Raw genomic sequence first — 26,250 nt, forward strand, 5'->3', positions numbered from 1 at the left:
ATTAAAATATATGACATTGAATTTAATGTATCTTAACCTTAAATTTTTAGCTATTAAACAACTACTCTTATATTGTTCACATCATTTTATAATATATTTTTCAAATTTTCAAATTATTTTTTAATCTATTTTAAAAACACAAGTTAGTTAAAAACATAATTTATTTTAAAATATATATTCTAAAATTTTAAAAAGATCACATTCAACTACCTACCGTCAATATGTCATTTTCTAATTGCTTTTTGTTTTATTTTTATTTTTTCTATATAGAATATATTTTAAAATATATATTCTAAAATTTTAAAAATATTATGTTTAGCTACCTACAATCACTATGCCATTTTTAGCTACCTACAATCACTATGCCATTTTTAGTACTGAGTGTTTGGCTTGACGACATCGTCAAGCCATTGACGGTCGGATAGCCACTAATATAATAATAAGCGTGGCTTGTACCGCAGAGCAGTCACGCGTACCGTTGAAACATCGGCAACAAAATTTTATGCTGGATGTTGATATGCGCACCTTTTGTATCCAGAAACGCGACTCTGCGTCCTATATATTCATATACAACACAAAAGTGATTACCAATGTCCTTTTTATATCGAATTCACATTCAATTGATCAGAGATAGATAGCACGCCTGCCTATTTCCTCTGCATTTTTGCAGCTGGGCTGTAAGAGACAGTTATCTCTCCCTATCCAAGAGCAAGAAACAAAAGGAGGTCTGTAGAAGCTTAAATACTGAAGCAGTTACCAGCAATGACTTAACCAGCGAGCTTTGTAGAAGTTTTAATAACAGAGCACTCAGATGGAGACTATAAGATATTTTTCGATTTTCTTTTTACTTTTTGTTTGGGTATTTTGGACATTTCACTGGAAAGTGGATGCCATTACCACGGTTAGCTATGATGGTAGAGCTTTGCTGATCAATGGACAGCGCCGGGTTTTAATCTCTGGATCCATACATTACCCACGAAGCACGCCAGAGGTTTGTAATTTATTGGGTTTTGTTTTCATTATTATATATCTGTTATTGTTAAATGTATGCTGAAATTTGTTTATGTGGCATTCAACAGATGTGGCCAGATCTTATTGCCAAGTCTAAGGATGGGGCAATCGATGTTATTGAGACTTATGTCTTTTGGAATGGGCATGAGCCTGAGAAACGCCAGGTAATAAACATTTTAAATCTTTATAAAGTTTTTCACGTCTGTAATGTATTTTCAGATGGAACTGTGAATTGTTGATGAATTTATAGTGGCTTTGGCTTATGATTTTATTGCAGTATAATTTTGAGGGAAGATTCGACTTGGTTAGATTTTTGAAGACAGTACAACAAGCCGGCCTTTATGCTCACCTCAGAATAGGACCTTATGCTTGTGCAGAGTGGAATTATGGGTAAGCCTGTCTATATATATATATATATAATCAGTCAGGAATCCGAGTATTTTGTTTTTGTTTTGCCAATGAAAAAATCATTATATTTAAAATGGAGAATATATATGTTATGGTTCTGGTAAGACTGGACTGGAATGGCAGAGAGACCCTCAAAATTTGACTATATACCAACTGGGAATCGCCATAAAACAAGAAAATTTTGTCTTGCAGTGACATCACCCTGAAAGGAGAGGAAGAAAAAGAAAAACAAAACTGAACCTGCATTTTCTGATCCATACAATGCCTTAAACTTCTGTAGCATCTTGTATTTTGTTATGAGTGTTTAGATATATCCAATTTTAGATGTAATATATTAAGTTTGAATAAGGAAATGCCCCACAATCACCGTACCGTTCCATGTTGTAAGTTTGTATTTAAAAGGCAGTCAAGTTTGATTCATTAGTGTTAGTTTTAATTTTATCTACTCATGTAATGAGATTTTGTAGAATTTTGCAATGTAAACATGCTCTGTAAATACTCACTGCTTTAAAGTTCCATTACATCTTCAATACAACTATGTTCTTGTTTAGGGGTTAACTTAATAAGCAAGTCATGTTTTATTGATCCTCTTAACTAGAGTTTTTGTATCTTTTCTTCCATATTTGTGGAAGGAGATTATTCCTCACTAAAATGTTTGAATGGTTGTGACCTTGCAGAGGTTTCCCTCTTTGGTTGCATGCCATACCAGGAATCGAGCTGAGAACAGACAATGAACCATTTAAGGTGATTTTAGCTTGTATTTGGCTCGGTAATATATGCTGTACGAATATGCTTATTTTATATTTAGATAATTTCATATGTATCAGCATCGAACTTTTCAGGGTTTCAGGGTATGCTTAGTAATATATGGAGAAAAAAAGCAACTTGTCAAGATTTTTAAATATAGATGAAAAATTGGGAAAAAAAAGGTCTTGTTTCACTATTCTAAGTTTTGGAGTTTTTGTGAATCTGGTGAAATGATTTTCGGTTATATCTTGAGTTTGTGTTATTTAAAATGGTTTTTTAATACATAAATGGATTCAGGGGCACTAGAATTGTGCATAGTTCACAGCTCAAACTTGTGTTTCTAAAAAATCCCTAACTGATTTCCAGTAAATTTCACCGTGAAATATAACCAAAAACACTCCAAAACATAGAACCCTAGACTACTACCCAAAAACAAAGAAAACAACCTGTCAAGATTTAGAAAAATTATTTTTTTTAAATGTTTAGTGTAAAACAAATTCTTATTTGATTTGTGGTGTGTAAAATTGGTTGTTTTTTTTAATAACAAAAGAGTACCATTGTTTCAAGCTTAGTTAAAAGATAAAATAGTTGAACAAATTGTTAGTTCGATGTTTAAGCTTTTGTTTACCTTTAAACGTCTCTGCTACGTCTCTGCTAATTTTAAAGGCTTTTGTCTATTTTCCTTAGTATGAGATGGAAACCTTTACAACAAAGATAGTGAAGATGATGAAACAGGAAAAGCTTTTTGCATGGCAAGGTGGACCTATTATCTTGACACAGGTAAGTCCTTTTTGTTGTGATAGTTATTTACAACGTTTTGTGTATAGTAAAATGTGACTTTCTGATTTAATTTAGTTATGTGCAGATAGAAAATGAATACCAACAAGTAGAACAATATTATGGAGAGAAGGGCAAGTCATATGTGAACTGGGCAGTAAAAATGGCATTATCATTAAATACAAGTATTCCATGGGTGATGTGCAAACAAACTGATGCTCCAGACCCAATTGTGAGTATACTGTGTGTAATAATAAAAATCTAACTTTCCACATAACCCTTCTATTTCCTTAGCAAGTTTCTATAATCTAATGCCATACTGATGTATGAATCAATTCTTATACTGATATATGAATCAATTCTTTTATAGATCAATACCTGCAACGATTTCTACTGTGACTATTTCCAACCTAATTCTCCAAAAAAGCCAAAGATGTGGACTGAGAACTGGGCTGGATGGTAATGATTTGTAACCACCATCATAACCATTATAATGTGTAATCTTCTCCTTCACATACAATGATTGTAAGAGAATAAAACATAGATGCAACTATGGAGAGATCCATGATTTCAGGGAAGAGTTTCCTGCTTATATATTGACCCCGCACCAGGTTGAAAGGGCCTAAATCATTCTTTATTCATGATTATTTAAATCCTCTGTTTTTGGTATTAATAATTTTTTCCTCTGTTTACTCGAATTAAAAAAATCAGCTACAACCTATTGCCAAGTAGAACTTGAGTATTTCTATGTACAACGCCTTCCTGTTCATATTTCTTAAATAATGTTTTTGTTTTACAGGTTTCAGACATTCGGAGGGAGAACCCCTCATAGGCCTACTGAGGATATTGCGTTCGCAGTAGCGCGATTTTTCCAGAGAGGAGGAACATTTCAGAACTATTACATGGTGGATTTTCGTCTTCTTTCATCATGAAATCGAGCTCATATGCATTTATAATTATGTCCGTAATCTGAACCAGTACTTTAACGCTTTTTATGTTGCAGTACCATGGAGGCACAAATTTTGGCCGGACAAGCGGAGGTCCATACATTACCACCAGTTACGACTATGATGCGCCCATTGACGAATATGGTATGCAAGAGTTGGTGATGCCAAATTTTATTCTGCAATTAAAGAGTGTGTGGGGGTCTAGGTTCCCCCCAAATCCCCCACTTTTTTTTTAACTTTTCTTGAAAAATCTGTCTTCCTGGGTTATAGAGCATCGCAAAAGAAGTCTGCTTCAATTATCCTTCCACAATCAGAAAGTTAGGAACTTTTGTAAGTCCATATTTGTATTTTCTCCTTTTATTTGAACCAATTTCGTACTCCGTAACCATTGCAGGGAATATAAGACAGCCAAAGTGGGGGCATCTGAAAGAGTTGCACAAAGCTATAAAACAATGTGAACCTGCTCTAGTCTATGGAGACATGAGTACCATTTCAGTGGGGAAAAACCTTGAGGTTTGTGTTCTTCAAATGAAGAAATTTCCTGTAGAAGGTTAATATAAATGATAGAAATTCCATTAAATACAATTGTTTACTTCTTGCAAAGGAGTGCTGTTCTAAAAGTTGTTGAGAGGGAAACGAATGACTGAACGCTAAGCATCCAGCTTACGCTGAATATGCAGGCAACAGTATATGCTATAAATAGTTCTGGCGTGTGTGCCGCCTTTCTTAGCAACGTAGACAGTAAGCAGGATGCATCCGTGCAATTCAATGGGGCATCTTACAATCTACCTGCTTGGTCTATCAGTGTCTTGCCCGACTGTAAAAACGTGGTTTATAACACTGCACAGGTTAGTGATATTTTCTATTGATTGTCATCACAATAGCTGAGGCTATGATGAAATTTAGTGGGATTATAAAGGATCTCTAACTAGACATGTGCATATAATGTTACAGATTAGTGTACAAACTTCTCTAATGGGAATGGAGCGGGTCAGCATGGAGTCCCTTGATCCTGTTGCACTTGCAACATCATGTGGAAATACAGGAAAAAGATCTGTTAACTGGTCATGGCACAAAGAAGATGTTGGAATCTGGGGACAAGACAAATTCTCTGCCAAGGGCTTGTTAGAGCAGCTAAACACAGTTCTAGATAAAAGTGATTATCTATGGTATACAATCAGGTATTTCAATTTACCCAGCTCGATATGAACCTATACTTAACTTCTGACAAATGCCGGTTTATGAGCCTTCCTTCCAAATGCTTTGCCAATTAGGAAGGGGGTTCTAGTGCAAGTCCATGGATTCTGGTACTAATGTTTTCAATAATATCAGTTTCTTGTCTTGTGGGCTCTGTCTAGTTTATGGCTGCTATCTAGACATTTCTCTATGATGGGATTTGGTTTCCACATTAATCTCAACTCTAAATACTTTGAAGATATGATATGATTGTTACTTCTCAAATTTGCTAGGATTTTGATTTTGATTTGGTCAACTCTGGTACTAACATTCTCAGCAATATCAGTTTAATGTCTTGTGAGATCTTTTTAGCTTGTTGTTAGCTTCTTGTTGTCATCCAAACATATCTCTCTATGATGGGATTTCGTTCCACAATAGTAACTTAATAAGTACTCAACTCTAAGTTCTCTGAAGATATGCTACGACTTGTTACTTCTCAAATTTGTTAGGATTTTGATTCCGTAATTTATCAGCACTGGTACTGACATTCCTAGCAATCTCAGTTTCATTTCTTGTGGGCTCTCTCGCTTGTACTTGTTATCCACACACATTTCTATGATGGGATTGAGTTCCAAATTAATAAGTACTCTACTCTAAGTACTCTGAAGATATGATACCACCTCTCAACTTTGCTAGGACTCTGATTCTGTACTTTATCAATACAGTGTAAACATCGATGAAGGTGATCTTTTAGAGAATGGAACCCAGTTTATCTTGCATGTGGATACTCGAGGACATACACTTCATGTGTTTGTCAATGAAAATTTAGCAGGTAAGTAAGATATTTAATATTAGATATTTAATATTTCTATATAAAAAGGATATAGAATGCTATTAGTTTGTTAGACTTGTGTTAAGTCCCTTTGTTGAGGGGGAGACTGCATCTCAAAGGTCAAACACTAAGACATGCCGTGACAAATTTCTGGAGCATTTGCATCATTTCTGGTTATTGATTTAGTACACTAGGAAAGCTAACTTCTTAAATTTCTCTTATATGTGAAGTGCATACTTTGATATAGAATTGGATTAATGGATATACAGGAACTCAGACTGGAGATTTTTCTAAATGGGAGTTTACGTTCGAGAAGCCGATTACACTGCAAGCTGGAGAGAATCATATAGCTCTACTAAGCATGACAGATGGATTGCAGGTTCAATTCCACACCTGAGCGCTTGGAACATGGAAATATAGAAAGGATAATTTAATGCTTTCAAATAAACAGGGACTTGAAAATGAATCTGTTAACGAGGCTCTCTCAATTAACTGCTCTCGGTACGAAATAAAGAGCTGCTTTTTCTTTTGTGGCTGTGAATAGAACGTGGGACCTTTCTTTGATACATGGCCGACAGGAATAGGTGGTCCTGTGAAGTTATTGGGACTTAGAAACGGCTCAATGGATTTGAGCTTCCAGACCTGGTATTATCAGGTATTCACTGCCAAACTAGGCCATCCTATCCATTTGCTTTCTGCCACTTTCTCATCTGGTTTTCACAAAGCAATAATCCAACGGGGTTATAACTAGGAATGATTGATCTTTGGTCGGTATTTTGATCAAGTTTTTTCCATGCTTCATACTCAATCAAAATTCTCTTTTTAAGGCCCATCCATTTCCCTTTTCATCACAGATTGGCCTGAAGGGAGAATCCTTGCAACTATATTCAGAAACTGGAGCCAAACAAGTGGAATGGATTTCAGGATTAGACCCTCCCAAACAAGCTGCTCTCATCTGGTACAAGGTAATCGGTGTATTTTGATTCATCGTCAGACATGGAATTCGTTTTTCATTTGGTGCTCTTTAACCTATAACTTATGTGCGGGAAGATCAAACAACTTCTGTAACACACACAAGAGTTTACATCAGTAGAGGTTTGTACCTGGGCTGTTGGGATGGTGAGGTCATCCCAACGACTAAACCTACACTAGCATATATAGATCTCTGCTCCAGTTGTTATAATGACAGTCAGAACTTTGCTGATCATATTATTGAGGGCTAATCATATTATTGATGGGATCTGTCCTAGTTACAATGACAGAGCTTTGCTGATCATATTATTGATGGGTTCATGTAGACTGAGTTTAAAGCACCTAAAGGTACCAATTCAGTGGCTTTGGACCTAAGCACCATGAGCAAAGGGCAAGCATGGGTAAATGGAAATCATATTGGGCGCTATTTTGTAACATTGAAGGCTCCCACAGATGGGTGTTCTGACGTATGCGATTACAGAGGGAAATATTACTCATCCAAATGTGACACTAACTGCGGACAACCCACTCAAAAATGGTAATTATTGGTTAGCAAAATCAATATAAATATTTACTTCGATGCCAGTCTTGTATGTGATTTTCTGTTTCTCAGTTGATATCAAATATGATAACCCCCTCATTCAGGTACCATGTTCCTCGTTCATGGCTACACCCAACAAAGAACACATTAATTCTGCTCGAGGAAGTAGGCGGGGATCCTTCTGGAATTTCATTCAGAACAAGATACGTTGACACTGTTTGCGCCAAAGTGTCTCAAGATTATCCTACCCAAAACAAATTGACATTGCCAGTGCTTCAGCTCCGATGTTCTTCAAGGCAACGCATATCGTCCATAAGCTTTGCAAGCTTCGGAACCCCAAGTGGGTTCTGTGGAAATTTCATCAAAGGCTCTTGCCATGCAGTGAATTCAACTTCCATTGTAGAGAAGGTATGCGTTTAGTCGAGATTTTGATTGAGGAAGATACCTTGAGGTCTGCTAACATAAATATTTTTTGCGCAGGCATGCCTTGGAAAGAAGACATGTTCGATCTCTGTTTCGGAGGATGTGTTCGGAAGCCCATGTGCTAACAGTGTGAAGTCTTTGGCAGTTGAGGCGGTTTGCAGATATGGATCAACACGAATCCAATATATGAAAAAATGAAAGAAAAAAAAACATACCAGCTAACATTGGTTATCCAAAAGCCCCCACACTAACTGTGAAAGTCTGTAATCTCAAATATGAAAAATATTGAAATATGGAATCATACTGCCTTTCTTGGATCTGTGATTGAATTCAGTGCCACTACAACCAATTATTAAGAATCTCTATTCCAATATTTCTTTAAATACCTCACATATGTACCAGGGCAAATACAGAAGGTGCACATACATGAAAAAGCCATAAGCTTTCAATCAAATCCATATTTTTTAAAATTTTCCTCTGCATTATTTTATCGTTTGGTTTTTCTTTTTATAAAGTAAGAATAACAATTTAACTTTAAGTTTATGGTTAAGATAGAAACCAAAAGATTTTTTATTTGTGGGATAAGGAATCTATCTTGGCTTCCTGATTTTACTGTTAATAAAATAAAAATATACATAATCTATTCTTTTTTAATTTGAACATGTGACTTCTTAAAAGAAAAGACATACTCTTAATCGTTAAGCCCAATCAATAAAAACCACTCACACAACACTTTCATAGCACTTCACACAACACCTTCTTAGCACTTTCCCTATGTCTTGGACCTTTTTCCCTACACCCAGCTCTTAGCTTTGGGTTTTCCTTTGGCACCTTAGGCTCTAACTCCTTCCAGCCCATTCTCCCTTTGTTTCACAACACCTCTCCCCGCCGTTGGACCTTGGCTTTATCACAACTAATAATCTTCCAACAGCCCAACAAGCCCAACAACCTTTTGGCTGGGTTCTCGTTTTTGCTATTCTAAATTGATTTGTTTTTAGTGAGATTTTTTGGAAGTTTTTTGGTCTAATTTCTCTAAAATCCGGCGGGAATTTATTGAAATCACAAGTTTGATGGGTAAGCCCTGCACAATCGAAGTTCCTTAGGGTTTTCCAAAGTGCCCTAGGGCTTTTTTAGGGTGCTGGATTCATAAATACAGTAAAAAAAAACCAATTTAAATAACACCAATCAAAATTTCACCTTAAATTTTTCTGCCAAATTCCAATACCAAAAAATCACAATAAAAACAACTCCATTCCAAATCCCCCGGTACCACTATCCGGACGAACAAAACTGAAAATTTTCGTCTTCTCGGGCTGGTTAACTAACAAGAGCACCTAGTGTTCACTGCCCGACAAGATCTCGTTAACTAACAAGAGCACCCATTGTTCACTGCCCGACCTCTTGTCTCAATCCTTAGTGTTCTTTCGAAGATGGTGGCGAAAAATTGTGGTTCCAGAAGATTTAACCCATTCGTCATGGCCATCTATTGATAGGGTCGCTCGTTGCTCGTCGCCACCCTCAACTATCCAATACTTCTGGGTCGGATGTAGGGTGGTGGCCGATATGCGAAGAAGGGAAACTATCCCTCTGTCAAGTTTGTTAGTTGACGGAGCCGCCTGCCACTCATTGGTGGAATCTGGCCTTCGAAAAGTTATTAGCGAAAGCATGCTGCAATTTGCTTGGCAGTAAAGGTGTCACGCCCCTACACCTGCGGTAGTCTTCCAACCGCTTATAGCGAGGTGTGGCACCACCGAACGCTTTCTTTTCACCAATACTAACATTCGTGGACTACGCCTACTTTCACATTAACATTACTTAGCTTGTGTTTCGCAACCAAGTAAACATACAATTATCCTTTATATTTAATGAAGCCCATACTCATTCATTATCATCATGCAATTATAACAAGAACATCAACAATTGCAACAAGTATAAAGGGGAGGGGCAACTCCCCGTAATGTGAGTCTGCCCGACAATATATTAAGAATATCAGATTACAATACACAAGTGTGTCTTGGCCGAACCAAGTCTCACACTTAAACGAATAATACAAAGAGAGGCAAACTTGCCTTTTACAATAGTCTTGTGCACCTCTTGCACAAAGGACGGTGCTCACCGGAGCCACCTAAAATCCCATGCCAAGTCTTACACCAAAACCCGTACTTCAGAATCCACCCCAGGCACACTTGCCCAACCTTCGACTTAATTACAAGACTCCACCCAAGCGTACAGTCCTCTTAGAGTAATGCGCATGAGATATGCGCAACTCCCTCTTTAACTGCGCACTTCCTTCTTGTTCCTTGCGAAGAGTGAGTGAATGCGTTGATGATTATGAGCTCTCATGCTCCACTTATATATATGCTTCTTAACTTAGTTTCATATGTGGGTGGTAGCCCCTTGGCCAACCCCCAAACCATACATAATGCGCCCCCATAAGGGCCTTTATCAAGTCGGCTTGCCCTCACCGCAAGCTCCTTCCAAGTCGTTATATAAAGGTTCAACACTTAGTCACATTCTTAAAGTGTCGCTGGTTTCGTCGCACATGACTCTTGTAAACGTCGCATTTCTTCCACACTCCCGTCGCACTTCCGTTCGTCGTGCGCCCGTCATGTGCCCGCCTGCGCCCTCGTGCACGATGACTTCGCCCGGCGCCCGTCACATAATCACCCGGAGGCCTTACATCCTCCTCCACTTGAAGTCGTTGTCGTCCTCGACAACATACCATCCCGGTAGCCATCCACCAAGATCATCACTATCCATTATGTTGACTTCTCCACACAAAGCAAACATCCTTGCAACATATGTAGAGCCTCATCTCCATCATGCCTCGACTTAGTGACCAACTGCCAGCAAGCTCACCATACCAAGGTATGCACCTCAACGGTATGCTCTCCATCATATGTCATCTCGATCCATGATTACTGACCCTGTTGTCCTCATCATGTGTCCCCATGTGAACCTCTGTCATGATACTCCAACACAATGCTAACACATCTATGCACACTTCCGGACCTCATGTCTGAACTAGTTGGGTAGCTAATCCAACCATCACGCTCAATCCATGAGAGTGAGCATCCTCATGCCATCATCAACTGTTCCTCAAACATCTGCCACATCCTTGACTCCTCAAGAATCTATCTCCAACCCATGCTCAGGTCCATGGAAAATCCATCCATCTCATCTGCAACATGTCATGATGCTTGATGCCAAGCCATCCCTGCACCATCAATCATACCTGCTCAACCATGTTTAAGGACTCACTGCCATGAGCAGCTAACAATGAGCCCCATCTTCTTCATCCATCTAAGAAGATGTAGAGGGAGTAGAGCCTGAAGGCTCTCCCTCACTAATCAACTCGATCCACCTATCAGGATCCTCAATTTCCATCCTTTGTAGATAAGCAGCCCGGTCTTCCCTCTGGACATCCGGCCTCACACATACCTCCCCATCATCATTATCATCATCCTCCACCAACTCTAGCCTTCTTGTCAAATCCAAGATGCTATCTGAAAGTGTCTTGATGACCAATAATTGCTCCACAAGCTTTGTCTCAACACTAGACAACCGCTTGTTCACCTTCTCCTTATCCTCCATTTGCATCACTCCCAATTTACAATCAGGCCTTGTCACACCAATGGTTGGAACACCAATGGGTACATCTTCCCTTCCATCATAAATGTAGAGCTTCTTCAAATGTGGAACAATCATAGCATCAAATTGTTTCATGAACTCCATCCCTAATACGACCTCATAGTCATCAATCAGCACTATAGTGAAGTCCACCTTCCCGGTCCATTCACCAAGTGTAGTGTCCACCCTCTCAGCTATACCAAGAATCTCAATAGGAGAAGAATTCACTGTCTTCATTTGTGCCTTTGTCGGTACAAATTTCAGCTCAATTCTTCTCGCAGTATCTTCACCCATGAAGTTGTGAGAAGCCCCACTATCCACCATAGTGAGCACATCAGTACCTCCAACCTTCATTCGAACATACTCCAACTTGTTCCTTTCAGGATCTCTTCTAGAGGCCACTTCCGTAGTAGCAGAAGCACCAAGTATCTGCATCATCCCCACAGAAGCATCTTCATTCTTTCCATCAGACTCAACCTTCTTCTTCAAGGCTTTGAGATGCCTTACCTCAAGAGCTAGGCAATCCCACTTCTTCTGATTCAATTTTTGTCTTATCTCTAGTTCCTTGAGTTCTGCTTCAAGCAAGTCCATTTCCTTTGCAAGTTGATAGGCTTCCTCCTTATTCCTGTCAGAAACCCCTTCCTTGACCAAGGCACGAAGAGCATCCTTTGTTTCAAACAACCTTTTGCCATATTCTGCAAATCCTTGTTTTACTTCCTCTGACTCTTCAAGTAGACTTCCTTCAAATTCTTCGAAGGTTGCAAAACCCAATTTCTGCAAGATAGACATCTTTACCAAGTCACCTGCAACCTGAACCGACCCTTGTTCCACTTCGTGTGAAATGGCTTCCTTCACTTGCAAGTACCTGTCACGAGCAACCTTGCTCACCGGCTTCAAACCGAAGCTCTGATACCACCTGTCACGCCCCTACACCTGCGGTAGTCTTCCAATCACTTATAGCGAGGTGCGGCACCACCAAACGCTTTCTTTTCACCAATACTAACATTCGTGGACTACGCCTACTTTCACATTAACATTACTTAGCTTGTGTTTCGCAACCAAGTAAACATACAATTATCCTTTATACTTAATGAAGCCCATACTCATTCATTATCATCATGCAATTATAACAAGAACAACAACAATTGCAACAAGTATAAAGGGGAGGGGCAACTCCTCGTAATGTGAGTCTGCCCGACAATATATTAAGAATATCAGATTACAATACACAAGTGTGTCTTGGCCGAACCAAGTCTCACACTTAACCAAATAATACAAAGAGAGGCAAACTTGCCTTTTACAATAGTCTTGTGCACCTCTTGCACAAAGGACGATGCTCACCTGAGCCACCTAAAATCTCATGCCAAGTCTTACACCAAAACCCGTACTTCAGAATCCACCCCGGGCACACTTGCCCAACCTTTGACTTAATTACAAGACTCCACCCAAGCGTACAGTCCTCTTAGAGCAATGTGCATGAGATATGCGCAACTCCCTCTTTAACTGCGCACTTCCTTCTTGTTCCTTGCGAAGAGTGAGTGAATGCGTTGATGATTATGAGCTCTCATGCTCCACTTATATATATGCTTCTTAACTTAGTTTCATATGTGGGTGGTAGCCCCTTGGCCGACCCCCAAACCATACATAATGCGCCCCATAAGGGCCTTTACCAAGTCGGCTTGCCCTCACTGCAAGCTCCTTCCAAGTCGTTATATAAAGGTTCAACACTTAGTCGCATTCTTAAAGTGTCGTTGGTTTCGTCGCACATGGCTCTTGTAAACGTCGCATTTCTTCCACACTCCCGTTGCACTTCCGTTCGTCGCGCGCCTGTCGTGTGCCCGTCGTGCGCCCGCGCGCCCGCCCACGCCCTTGTGCACGGTGACTTTGCCCAGCGCCTGTCGCACAATCGCCCGGAGGCCTTACAAAAGGGGTCTCGCGCTTTGTTACTTGTTCTTGATGGCCGAAGGTCCTCTCTCAGCCCGATGGCTCTCGGAGTGTTGCAGTCTTTGGCGCTTAGGCTCTCGAAGTGTTGCAGTCTTTGGCGCTTAGGCTCTCGAAGTGTTGCAGTCTTTGGCACTTAACTTCTCCAATGTTCTTCCTCGATCTGAGACTTCATAGCACTTGACATCTCCCAATCTTTGTTTTCAAGACTTAACAAATTCTCCGACCCCTACTTTAATGACCAGATCTCGTTCTTTGGACACACACTTTAATGGATTCGAAGACTGTAAATCTCCCACGTTGTATTTGCATTTTTCATTCTCTAACTATTGACAAGGGTGACTCTATGGTCTCTCTTCGTGGTCGCTGTAAATCTCCCACGTTGTATTGCATTTTGCATTCTCTAACTATCGACAAGGGTGACTCTACGGTCTCTCTTCATGGTCGCTCAAAGTTGCTTTGGCCATGTTATTCTCCACACATCTCCCTATTCTTTTTTTTCAGAGGAAAAAGCGCTTCTTTAGATAGGACAGTTTTTTTTTAGGATTTTCAATCCCTTTGGAAAAAAAAGTCTTTTTATCGTTTTTACATTATAGTTGTAACTACCATATTTCCTATTTTTCTAGAGTAACCTATAAACTAAGATCTTTCATACATAGTTCAAAAACCAAAAATATCTTTCTCTTTACAAATTTGACACGAGAGATCTCCATTGCTAAATAATTGATGTTTCTTGCATTGTAAAAAAAAACATACTATCCTGCCTCCTAGCTCTAAGAAAAGTTAATGCTACTCCCATTTGTCATGGCTCCTTGTTCATATGCAGAAAAGAAAAACTTACTGGGTGCCTTATCTATTCCTAGTGCTTACCAGCGTCCTGATGTGCTTCATCCAATTGGTTAATATAGGAGGATTGAAGTTGTTATGTCCTTTGACCTAGTCTATGATTCCCTTTGCATCACCATAGATCTGTATATGTTCCAATCCCAACCATTTCGTTGTACTCCCCATAGTGCAACGATCTCTGCTTTTCTATTTATGCCTTGACCCCCTTCCCACCAAAAGTGATAGTATTTACCAGGTTCTATAACTATGTAGGCACCGCACCCGCATTTCCTCCTACAACATGCACCATCGAAGAAACCCACTAGATATGTTTGCCAAATCTCTCTTCGTTTGAAAATTTTGGATTTACTACTATTGTTAGATGGTCCATATTCCTTGAAGTATGCAGCAATTTTAATGACATCCTCCTTCATTATCGGATATTTATTTTCAAATATAAGTGCATTCCTACTATGTCAAGTGGACCAAATAAGATACAAAGGTAGAAATATGTATCTATCGTGAGTTTTGAACCACCTCCTAAAACAACACCTCAATGATGGATAATGTTGTAGTGGAACAATGTCGAAAATGTCCAATACCCCCTCCCAAAGCACTTTCGCATAAGGGCAGTGCAAAAATAGATGAACATTATCTTCAGCACTATTCTTGCAAAGGAGGAAGATCCCTGGGCCAAAGTACCTTCTATGTTGTAGGTTGTTTCAAGTTAATAATCGATCCACGATAACCAACCAACAAAAACATTTGATTTTATTAGGTATTTTCCATTTCCATATAACTTGAATCCATGTAGGAAATTGATTCTCCTTCTCTATCCATTATAATATGTCTTTTACCAATGGGTGTCCCTTTTTTAAGAAACCCCCCTATGTCATTTGGTCCTCCTGGTCATTAAGGGAGATACTTGCATTTCTTAGATTAACAATATATACTTCCCATTCCCAAACATACTCCCCAGGCATCTAAATATCCCCAGCACGAATCCATGATTGTCAGTCAATACAATGATCATTATGTGAGAAATCTGTTTTAGGAAGATAATCTCTTTATCATGAAGGAAATTAAGGATCCGAAAATATAATGAGTGGTTTGCCACCATACCTTTTATAGTGTCCAATCCAATCTTGATCTTGGATCCATCCCCTACCTGCCATCGAACAAACCCCATCAACAGGTGTATTTTTTTCATCATACTTTTCTAGATATATGATGAAATAGTTTTCCTCTTTGTCACTCCAGAAATCCATGTAGTGAAAGATTGTCCATACATATGCTTATCTTTGATGATATGGGACCGTATTCCAGTGCCCTATGCTACCCTCCACATATTCTTAATGATCAATGCTATGTTGAAGGCAGAAGGATCAATGATACCCCATCCACCTTCCTCAATGGGTCTAGCAATGAGAGACCATTTTATCAAATGAAACTTCCCTAAAAGTAATTTCCCAGCCCAAATAAAACACCCCATGATGGATTGGATCTTTTTAATAACCTCCCTAGGAAGTAGAAAAAGGTGCATCTATTATACCACTATATTTTGTAGTACTACTTTTAACATGATCATTTTGCCTCCCATAGTCAACCATCTGTGTTTCCAACATTCTAGCTTCTTGTGGAACCTCTTTACTAACCAGTCCCAATCTTTGTTGCAGTATTTATTAGGCTTCAAGTTGAAACCCAAGTATGTAATACCTTCATAAATATGTCCGATACCAACCCCAAAGAGTAAACTGATGTCCTCAATCACTGTACCTGCAATGCCATTATGTATGAGAATAGATTTCGGTCCATTGATACATAGTCTTGATGCCTTTCCAAAAGATTTAATGATGTTATGTATAGTTGTCCATTCAGAAATGACAATCTGTCCTTCGAATAGGAGGTCATCTACAAACATCAAGTGAGTGATGTCAATCTGCCTAGAGACTCTAACTCCAGAAATTATACCCTAAACTATAGCATTCCACACTTTTCTGCTCAGGTTGTCAATAACCATGAGGAACAACATCGGAGATAGAGCACAACCCTACCTTAAAACCCTGTGTGTTGAGAAGAAAAGGGAAGGAAGTCCATTTATGATGACAACAAAATTCGTGGTCTTGATGCAATAATCCAACAAATATTAGGTGAGGACATACCTCCTTTCATCAAAATCAGTTTAAGAAATTCCCAGTAAATGCAGTCATATGCCTTGGTCAAATCCACTTGAGAAGGCAAGACTTAAGATTCTTGGTTTTTATGGACTGCAGAATCTCCTGAGTAATACCAATTGCATCTTGAATTTGTCTACCCTCAATAAACCCGAACTGTTCCTCAGTAATATGCTTAGTCAAAATTGGTTTCATCCTCTGAGCTATCAGTTTAGAGATCAATTTATACAGAGTGTTGCAGAGGGATATCGGCCTGAAATTTGCAAAAGATTGGGGATTTTCCTTCTTAGGAATGAGTGCAATAAATGTGGCATTGATAGCCCCCAGAATAAACCCATTGACCCTAGGTTCCTTAGCAGCTTCTAGGAGATCTTGAATCATCAAATCAGAGAAATGTATAAAAATTTCTACCCCCAACCATCGTTCTGGGGCTCTTGTCCCTAGCACTATCACACATAATCTGAATCGGCTCCTCTTTAGTGATGGGACGACCCAAAATATTGTAATCGTCCATCGAAAACATCTCCTAAATGTGAGATATAAATGTAGAATAAGAGAGCAAGTCATGGTCTCGATCCATATAATGGCTCTCGAAATGTGATATAGCCGCATGTTCTAGAGAAGATTGAGAGGATAGGATATTACCTGCATCGTCCTCAATGGCCCTGATGGAATTAATGTTCTTTCTAATGTTGAACTGTTCGTGAAAATATTTTGTATTCTTATCCCTTGCTTGTACCCATAATGCTCTACTTTTCATATGAATGTCATCTTCCTAATTCAACAGAATTGAATTCCTAATGCCTTCTAGCTCAATAATCTTGTCCTTGTATGTATCCAAGAAATATAGAGGATCAGAAGGGTCATTCAACAATCTGATAGAATGATCAATGTCTAGAAGAGTGTTAATCTCCTCTCTCTTTTTGTCCAAAATCCACGTTCGAGCTTATTATGAAACCTGTTGAAAAGTGTGCAACAAGAAATGCTTGTTGAGAGTGCAACAAGATGATGGAGCTTAGTGAAAAGAGTCGCCTTCACTAAGTGGGCCCGCAGGCTATTTTTGGCGCAAGTCTATTTTTAGACTATGTCTATTTTTAGACATATGGATCATGTCTATGGATGATTGATCAAGTTGGGAAAAATAGATGGACTTCTATTTTTGATGAAAGTGTGAGTGATCACAGTGTGAGTGATCACAGTGTGAGTGATCAAAGTCAAAAATAGAAAAGTCAAATATTATTATCTCACAATAATATTTGGACTATAAACTTAATCTTATTCTCTTGGAGCACTTCAGTTTGAGCTACGGAAGTGGCACATGCAGCTGTCAGAAGGAAATTCGTTTTTCTTATGAGTCAGTTGAGTTGTTGCATGCATGACTTCAGTTAGAACTCAAGTGAGTTGAGTTTAGTGGACTGGAGGTACAGTTGATGGAGTTGTGTTCAGTTTAGCTTTGTTAAACTGGTTGTATTTAGTCTAACTGATCAATAGACTAAAGATGAGTTGGGTGAATTAGTTATTAATTAATTCACAAGTTATTAACTCATAATGCAACTATAGAATACATCAGTTAACTCAGTTGCATGTCAATGCATGTTCAGTTCAGCAGGGACAGGTGTTAGAGGATCAGATTGCTATCAGTTGTGACTATAGCTGTGCATGATGATTTGCACAATCAAAGGATTGAGTATGCCAATGAGTTTGCTCACGTATCTTCATGATATTATAGCTGTTGCTCACGTCCAACATAGTGTGGGTGACTATTTTGCAGTGTAAAATCGAGTTTGGGAAGCTATTCTCATCAGTTCTCGAGCAGGTTTGAGCAGTGGAGGCAGGCAAGCAGCGGGAGAGATTTGGAGATCAAATCTGAGCTGTATTGTGTGTAACAGGTGGAGATACTTGTGAGAAGTATTATGCTTTGTATTGTTACATGATTCAATCAATATAATATACAGATAGTGTGGGGTTTTTAGCGAGATGCTTTCCCCGGGATACATACTGTGTTTATGAGTTTGATTGATGCTTCTATGTGTGCCTGTGGATGTTTATGCTTCTGTAATTTGATGATCAACGTAGAGGAGATTATGTATTATACATGTTCCGCTTAAATTGTATGATCAGGATAATCTCTGTTGAATATGTGTCATATTATTCAAAATTTCTACATGGTATCGGAGCTAGATAATTGTAGAAAACGTTTCTACATGGTATCAGAGCTACTTGATTTGTAGAAGAGATTTTTACAGGATATCAAGCGAGGATTGATCATCAGATCTACTATTCAGTCACGAATTCTAGATCGGAAGCGGTTGAGTTTTGAGCTGGTGGAATTCGAATTTAATTCCAAAGCAAGAGATAAAACTCAGAAACATTCAGTGTGAGAATGGAGACAGTATGCCCCAGTATCTCACGAAGTTCACCCAATGCCGGGATGAGCTGGGAAGTGTGGGGGTGACTATCGGGTGAGGATGGTGAGTCTAGCACTCCTTGACCTTCCTAAGAGTTGGCATAGCTACCAGGACTCAGTGAATGGAAGGGAGAAATAGCCAGGATGGGAGAGACTTTGGTCGGATCTTGTGCAGGAGGAGATTAGACTGAGCACCAGAGACAGTTCTTCATCCATGCAAGATGAGGAGAACTGTGCCTTAGCGAGTAAGGCGAAGAAGGGGAAGGGGAAGGTTTCTCTTTCCGAATCTAGTTCTTCCAGTGATGGGAAGAAGGTTGACAAGTCGAAGGTGAGATGCTTTCGTTGTCATGAGATTGGTTCATGGGTCAGGAACCTGTATGCTCTTGAGGTTCAAGATGCATGCAAAGCCTTGAGCAGCAAGGCAACTGATGGAGACTTGGTGGTTGAGAGGGAGCGTATATTACCTCTCAACATGCAGAGCCAGAAGAAGTCTCAGACGATTGTGGAGGAGCCACGATTGGTGCAGCAGCTTCAGGAGATTGTGGAGGAGCCACAACAAGGGAAGCTGAAAGGAGATCGAGTAGAGACATCTACTCATCCAGAGACCTTCAGTAGGGGGAAACTTCAAGCCAGGTGGGCTGAGGGATCGCATGCATCCATACCTCCAGGTAGGAGGTGGGGTGATGTGGATTGATTGTCCCAAGGAGGAGGGGCAAGATCCTTGAGGTACCCAACCTCTTGGATGAGACCTTGCTACGGGAGCCCCGATGTGTAGTAGCAGGAACTGACTGATTGGGTAGAGACAGATGCGGATGGAGCGGCAGAGAGAGCGACAGTGCAGGGAATCCCAGGACAGCGCATAGCTAGCAGGCTGTAGCAATGCGAGAGGCACAAGTGTTTTGCACAGTGTTAGGTGGCACAGAGAGGTGTGCAATGGTGCGAGATGCATGGAGATGTTGCAGTAGCGCAGATGTCAGAGAGGGAGCACTTGTCAGCAGCAGGTAGAGCTTCAGCATCAGAGGATGTTTCTATCCCAACAGGGAGGTCAGTTGGGAGGTGCAGTGCGGATGCAATGCTGGGAGATAGAACCAGCAGCAGCACGGATGTAGTCAGAGATCAAAGTGACAGAGGCTAGAGCAGTCAGATACTGAAGAGCACAGAGATGCAGAGTTTCAGTTGACAGAGGCAATAGCAGTCAGAGACTTTGATGACAGAGCAAGTGGACCGGCCAAATGTGTTGCATGGAGAACATTCCAGAGTTACAGGATCGGGTTTGAGAGGAAGCCTTTCTTGTTGAGAGGGAGTGTTGAAAAGTGTGCAACAAGAAATGCTTGTTGAGAGTGCAACAAGATGATGGAGCTTAGTGAAAAGAGTCGCCTTCACTAAGTGGGCCCGCAGGCTATTTTTGGCGCAAGTCTATTTTTAGACTATGTCTATTTTTAGACATATGGATCATGTCTATGGATGATTGATCAAGTTGGGAAAAATAGATGGACTTCTATTTTTGATGAAAGTGTGAGTGATCACAGTGTGAGTGATTACAGTGTGAGTGATCACAGTGTGAGTGATCAAAGTCAAAAATAGAAAAGTCAAATATTATTATCTCACAATAATATTTGGACTATAAACTTAATCTTATTCTCTTGGAGCACTTCAGTTTGAGCTACGGAAGTGGCACATGCAGCTGTCAGAAGGAAATTCGTTTTTCTTATGAGTCAGTTGAGTTGTTGCATGCATGACTTCAGTTAGAACTCAAGTGAGTTGAGTTTAGTGGACTGGAGGTACAGTTGATGGAGTTGTGTTCAGTTTAGCTTTGTTAAACTGGTTGTATTTAGTCTAACTGATCAATAGACTAAAGATGAGTTGGGTGAATTAGTTATTAATTAATTCACAAGTTATTAACTCATAATGCAACTATAGAATACATCAGTTAACTCAGTTGCATGTCAGTGCATGTTCAGTTCAGCAGGGACAGGTGTTAGAGGATCAGATTGCTATCAGTTGTGACTATAGCTGTGCATGATGATTTGCACAATCAAAGGATTGAGTATGCCAATGAGTTTGCTCACGTATCTTCATGATATTATAGCTGTTGCTCACGTCCAACATAGTGTGGGTGACTATTTTGCAGTGTAAAATCGAGTTTGGGAAGCTATTCTCATCAGTTCTCGAGCAGGTTTGAGCAGTGGAGGCAGGCAAGCAGCGGGAGAGATTTGGAGATCAAATCTGAGCTGTATTGTGTGTAACAGGTGGAGATACTTGTGAGAAGTATTATGCTTTGTATTGTTACATGATTCAATCAATATAATATACAGATAGTGTGGGGTTTTTAGCGAGATGCTTTCCCCGGGATACATACTGTGTTTATGAGTTTGATTGATGCTTCTATGTGTGCCTGTGGATGTTTCTGCTTCTGTAATTTGATGATCAACGTAGAGGAGATTATGTATTATACATGTTCCGCTTAAATTGTATGATCAGGATAATCTCTGTTGAATATGTGTCATATTATTCAAAATTTCTACAAAACCAGCTCAAGAAAAGATAGAAAAGATAGATCAATGCCTTAGAATTCAACCTCTTCGAGGGGGCAACCTCCTTTACATTATATAAATGAACAATTCTTAGATGATACAAATGACAAAACCTCCTTTCTATATATAGGAGTCTAGGGAGTCACAATATAATCCAGCCAACCTAACAATAATAATATAAAGCCACAAAAATAACAATAGAGGGATTCTATGGGGCACAGAAATAACAATATGGGGGTAATAGGGGCACAACAATATAAATAAGGGGTATAACTACAATAGTAATGGGGTAATCACTAGTATTATAGGGACCCGACATGCCCCTCTCCTTCAAAAAAGTGTTGTCCTCAACGCTTGAGTAGTTCTGGATACTTCTGCATAAAATTCTCATCCTCCCATGTGGAATCTTCAGCGGATAAGTTCTTCCACTTGATAAGATACACTGAAATTGATCGATTTCGTAGCTGTCGAGTTCTTGTTTCTGTGACTGCTTCCGGTTCCAATATAATTTTTCCTTCCTCGTCAAGTTCTGGCAATATTGTTTGAATTGGGAGCTTGTCACCTATAACCTTATTTAAACATGAAACATGGAAAACTGGGTGCAATCGAGAAGCTACAGGAAGCTCCAATTTGTATGCCATAGTACCAATCTTTTGCAACACCTTGTACGGACCATAATACTTTGGTGATAATTTATTATCCTTCTTAGCTTGCTTTAGGGACATTTGCTTATATGGTTGTAGCCGTAGGAATACCCAATCACCTACATCAAAACTTCTTTCACTGCGATGTTGATCTGCCTGTTGTTTCATTCTATTTTGTGCCAACACGAGGTTATCCTTTAAGAGTTGGAGGACTTGTTGTTGATGTTCGATGTGATGTTCCACTGCCTGAACCTTAGAATTTTCTCTTAAATATGATGTGATGGATGGTGGTTGATACCCATAAAGTGCCATAAATGGGGTCATTTTTTTGCTGTATGGAAGGAAGTGTTATACCACCATTCAGCCAGAGGCAACCATTTGACCCATTGTGTCTGTTTATCAGATACAAAGCAACGAAGATATCCTTCCAAACATTTGTTTACTATCTCAGTTTGCCCATCAGATTGAGGATGATAAGATGAGCTATGAGTACCAAGACAAGAAAATAATTCTGTCCAAAAATTTCCAGTGAAAATGGGATCTCTGTCACTTACAATAATCTTTGGGTTTCCATGTAGCTTTTGAATTGTTTCCATAAATGCAGTAGAAACTGTACTGGCTTTAAATGGATGTGATAATGCACAAAAGTGTGCATACTTGGTAAGTCTGTCAACTACCACCATGATGACACTCTTTCCCTCAGACTTGGGTAAACCTGTGATAAAATCCATTGAAACCTCCTCCCAATGTTGGCTTGGAATGGATAAAGGTTGTAATAGACCCAGTGTCTTAATTGTTTCAACTTTATTTTGCTGGCAAACCAAACATTCTGCCACAAACTTTTGAATATCTGATTTAAGGCCATCCCAAAAAAATTCCTTCTTAACCCTGTGGTAAGTTTTTAAAAATCCTGAGTGCCCTCCTAAGGGAGAAGTGTGCAATTCCATAAGAATCTTTTGTTTTAGCTGGGAATTCTTACAGAGGTATAAGCGATCTTTGTACCATAACGAATCATTTTTCCAGCTAAATGTATCAGAAGTACTGGAATCTTGTTGTAGCTTTCGAATAAGTGCCCACACTTCTTCGTCATTCTTCCATTTCTCCCTTGCTTCGTTTATCCAATCTGGTTGGATAATAGAAATGGCACACAACAATGCTTCCACATCCTCATCCTTTCTTGAGAGTGCATCTGCCACCACATTTTGCTTCCCTTTTTTGTAGATGATTTCAAAGTCATAACCCAACATCTTTGTGACCCACTTTTGTTGCTCTTCAGAGGATAATCTTTGTTCTAAAAAGTATTTAAGGCTATCATGATCCGTTTTTACCTTGAAGTGTCTTCCCATTAGGTAGGGTCGCCATTTCTTAAGTGCATGGAGTATTGCCAACATTTCCTTCTCATAAATAGCTTTGCTTAAAAACTTTCCCTTGATTGGACGACTTTCAAAAGCAATGGGTCTTTCATCTTGCATTAGAACAGCACCAATTCCATTTCCTGAAGCATCACATTCCACAATAAAGGTTTTTGTGAAGTCCGGTGTAGCTAAGACAGGTGCTTGGCACATTGCCTCTTTAAGATGTTCAAAGGCCTTTGTTGCTTCCGGAGTCCATGAAAATGAATCTTTCTTCAATAATGTTGTTAGAGGTGCTGCTATTCTCCCATAATTCTTAACAAACTTGCGATAATACCCTGTCAACCCAAGAAATCCTCGCAGATGCTTTATGGATGTGGGGATTTTCCATTCCTTAATGGCTTTAATTTTGCTAGGGTCTACCTTAACTCCTTCATGAGATACAATATGACCCAAATATTCCACCTCTTGGACTCCAAAGAAACATTTGGATCTTTTTGCATATAATTGTTTCTCCTCCAATAGTTGTAGCACCCTGTCAACATGTTCAACATGATCCTTCCAAGACTTGCTGTAGATTAGTATATCATCAAAAAATACTAACACAAATTTTCTAAGGAATGGTTTGAAAATTGAATTCATCAAACCTTGAAATGTTGAAGGTGCATTGGTAAGGCCAAAAGGCATGACCAAAAATTCATAATGACCCTCATGAGTTCTAAATGCCGTTTTTGGAATGTCTTCAATCTTCATTCTGATTTGATGATATCCCGAACGAAGATCCAACTTGGTGAAGTAAATTGATCCATGCAATTCATCCAGTAATTCATCAATAACAGGAATGGGGAACTTATCTTTAATAGTGAGCTTGTTGAGCTCCCTATAATCCGGACACATGCACCATGATCCATCCTTCTTGTGCACCAATACTACTGGAGTTGAGAAAGAACTTTGACTCGGTTGAATTATACCAGCCTCTAGCATTTCTGCAACCATACGTTCAATTTCACTTTTTTGGACATAGGGATATCTGTACGGCCTGATGTTTGGAGGAACACTTCCTGGAATCAGATGAATAGCATGATCATGATCACGCATAGGTGGGAGACCCTTGGGAGTCTCAAATACCTTGGAATGATTGTCCAGGACTTTTTGGAGATCTGGAGAAATAGATGATTCCAATGTGGAAACATCTAGCGAACATAATTGTGCAATTACACCTCTTTGCTCCTTTTTTAGAAGCTTTGTCATACCATTAGAGCTGATTATCTTTCCTGGTTTCCCTGCAATACCCCTTAATTCAACTTCCTTTCCTTCCGTAGAAAATTTGATGAAAAGTTCTTGAAAATTAAAAGCTATTGTACCCAAGGATTGTAGCCATTGGACTCCTAGTACAACATCAGCACCTCCCATTGGAATGGAAAGCATTGGGCTAGTCAATACATATTCTCCCATGGATAGCTTGATATTATGGCACTTTCCAGAGCAATTTATTGTTCCTCCATTTGCAATCATCACTTGACACTCTGGTGCTGGATATAGGAAGCAATTCAATTCTTTTGCTACCCTACAATGAATAAAATTGTGGGTGCTTCCTGAATCAATCAACACTATTACCTTTTTCTTCTTGATTTGTCCTTCTATCTTGATGGTTTGAGGAGTGGTAATTCCCGCCAATGCATTACAAGATATGGTCGGATTTATTTGTTCTTCATCTAGGCTTTGTTCCTGAAGTATATCTTCTTCTTTTGACCTTTCTTGCTCCTTTTCTTCTTCCTCTTCACAATCTATGTAGAATAATTTCTTCTCAGCACACTTATGACCTTTAGTGTATTTGCTATCACAACTGTAACAAAGCCCTTTTGCTCTTTTTTCTTCCAATTGTTGTGGTGTCAACCTTATAGGTTGTGGAAGACTAGGGGCAACAACACTTCCGTCTTTATAGTTGTGAGTGGTATGCTTCCTGGTTGCCATAATTTTGCTTTCCATTTTTCTTGCTAACCTGAATGCCTTCTCTAATGAATCAGGTTCCCAAAGGCGAACATCATGTTGGATATTATCCTTTAAAGACCCTATGAACACATCAATCCTATGCTCCTCTGGAATATCTTTTACCCTTATGTTCAATTTTTGGAACTCCTCAATGTGCTCCATTACTGAACCCTTTTGTTTGAGACTTATCAATTGGCTAAAAAAAGTGTTGCTTTTTGTATCTTCATAATGTGCTATCAATTCTTCCGTAAAAATTGCCCAAGTGATAAATTGTTTACGAGAGAAAAGCCATTGATACCATACAAACTGATTTGGTTCCAAATATACAGTTGGCATACGTACCTTTTGTGCATTTTGCACATTATTGAGATCGAAGAATTGCTCCATCTGTAATATCCATGTGGCGGGATCCTTGCCATCAAACTTCCTCATATCGATTTTTGGAATATGGTGATTCTTCGATCCAACATTAGCGTCTATGGAATCATGATTAAAATTTCTTTTGTTCTCATCATGAGTTTCCTTTACTACCTTTTCACCATTAGTGACCCTTTCTTGTAGCAACTTCTTCAATTCTTCCATGTCTGTCTTCATATCTATCTTCAAATCTGCCATGTCTCTCTTCAAATCTGTCTTCGAATCATCCATCTTAGCTTCCATGCCCTTTATCTTAGATTCCACGCCATTTATCTTAGATTCCATGCCACTTATCTTAGCTTCTGTTAGCTTTTGTGAGCGTGACATTTGTTGCACTTGTTCTTGTAATTTTGATATATCATGTAGCATTTCTTCCTCTTCTTCATGGGTCATGCTAGAGCTTTCAGGTTCCTTACTAGGTGTTTGCATTTTCTTTCCTCGGGGCATCAGTTACCGATAATAATGCTTTACTATGCCCTTTGAATTCCGTTAAACCAAGC

The 26,250-nt window shown here is 39.3% G+C and overlaps 1 protein-coding gene across 1 annotated transcript; it reads left to right on the forward strand.

The window, feature by feature from the left end:
• Positions 1-642: 642 nt before the first annotated feature.
• Positions 643-8,228, forward strand: LOC149176552 (beta-galactosidase 8-like). The gene is made up of 19 exons (XM_089419934.1): positions 643-991; positions 1,080-1,175; positions 1,289-1,401; positions 2,097-2,163; positions 2,854-2,946; positions 3,032-3,175; positions 3,314-3,402; positions 3,743-3,848; positions 3,947-4,034; positions 4,285-4,403; positions 4,571-4,738; positions 4,845-5,071; positions 5,792-5,898; positions 6,168-6,277; positions 6,443-6,553; positions 6,753-6,863; positions 7,197-7,408; positions 7,516-7,819; positions 7,892-8,228. Exons 1-19 carry the CDS (start codon positions 812-814, stop codon positions 8,030-8,032), a joined length of 2,586 nt encoding a protein of 861 aa, XP_089276060.1. The 5' UTR covers positions 643-811; the 3' UTR covers positions 8,033-8,228.
• Positions 8,229-26,250: the final 18,022 nt, after the last annotated feature.

Source organism: Pinus tabuliformis, chromosome 4_1 (genome assembly GCF_031772625.1).
Source record: "Pinus tabuliformis cultivar Carrire ecotype Pingquan chromosome 4_1, CPIR1, whole genome shotgun sequence".
Lineage (NCBI taxonomy): Eukaryota > Viridiplantae > Streptophyta > Pinopsida > Pinales > Pinaceae > Pinus > Pinus tabuliformis.

Excerpts from the sequence above, each read along its gene's own strand:
- LOC149176552 (XM_089419934.1), top strand. The coding sequence starts at position 812 with ATGGAGACTATAAGATATTTTTCGATTTTCTTTTTACTTTTTGTTTGG. Across the intron at positions 2,164-2,853 it reads CAGACAATGAACCATTTAAG|TATGAGATGGAAACCTTTAC; the intron begins GTGATTTTAGCT and ends TATTTTCCTTAG. Across the intron at positions 7,409-7,515 it reads GGACAACCCACTCAAAAATG|GTACCATGTTCCTCGTTCAT; the intron begins GTAATTATTGGT and ends CCCCTCATTCAG.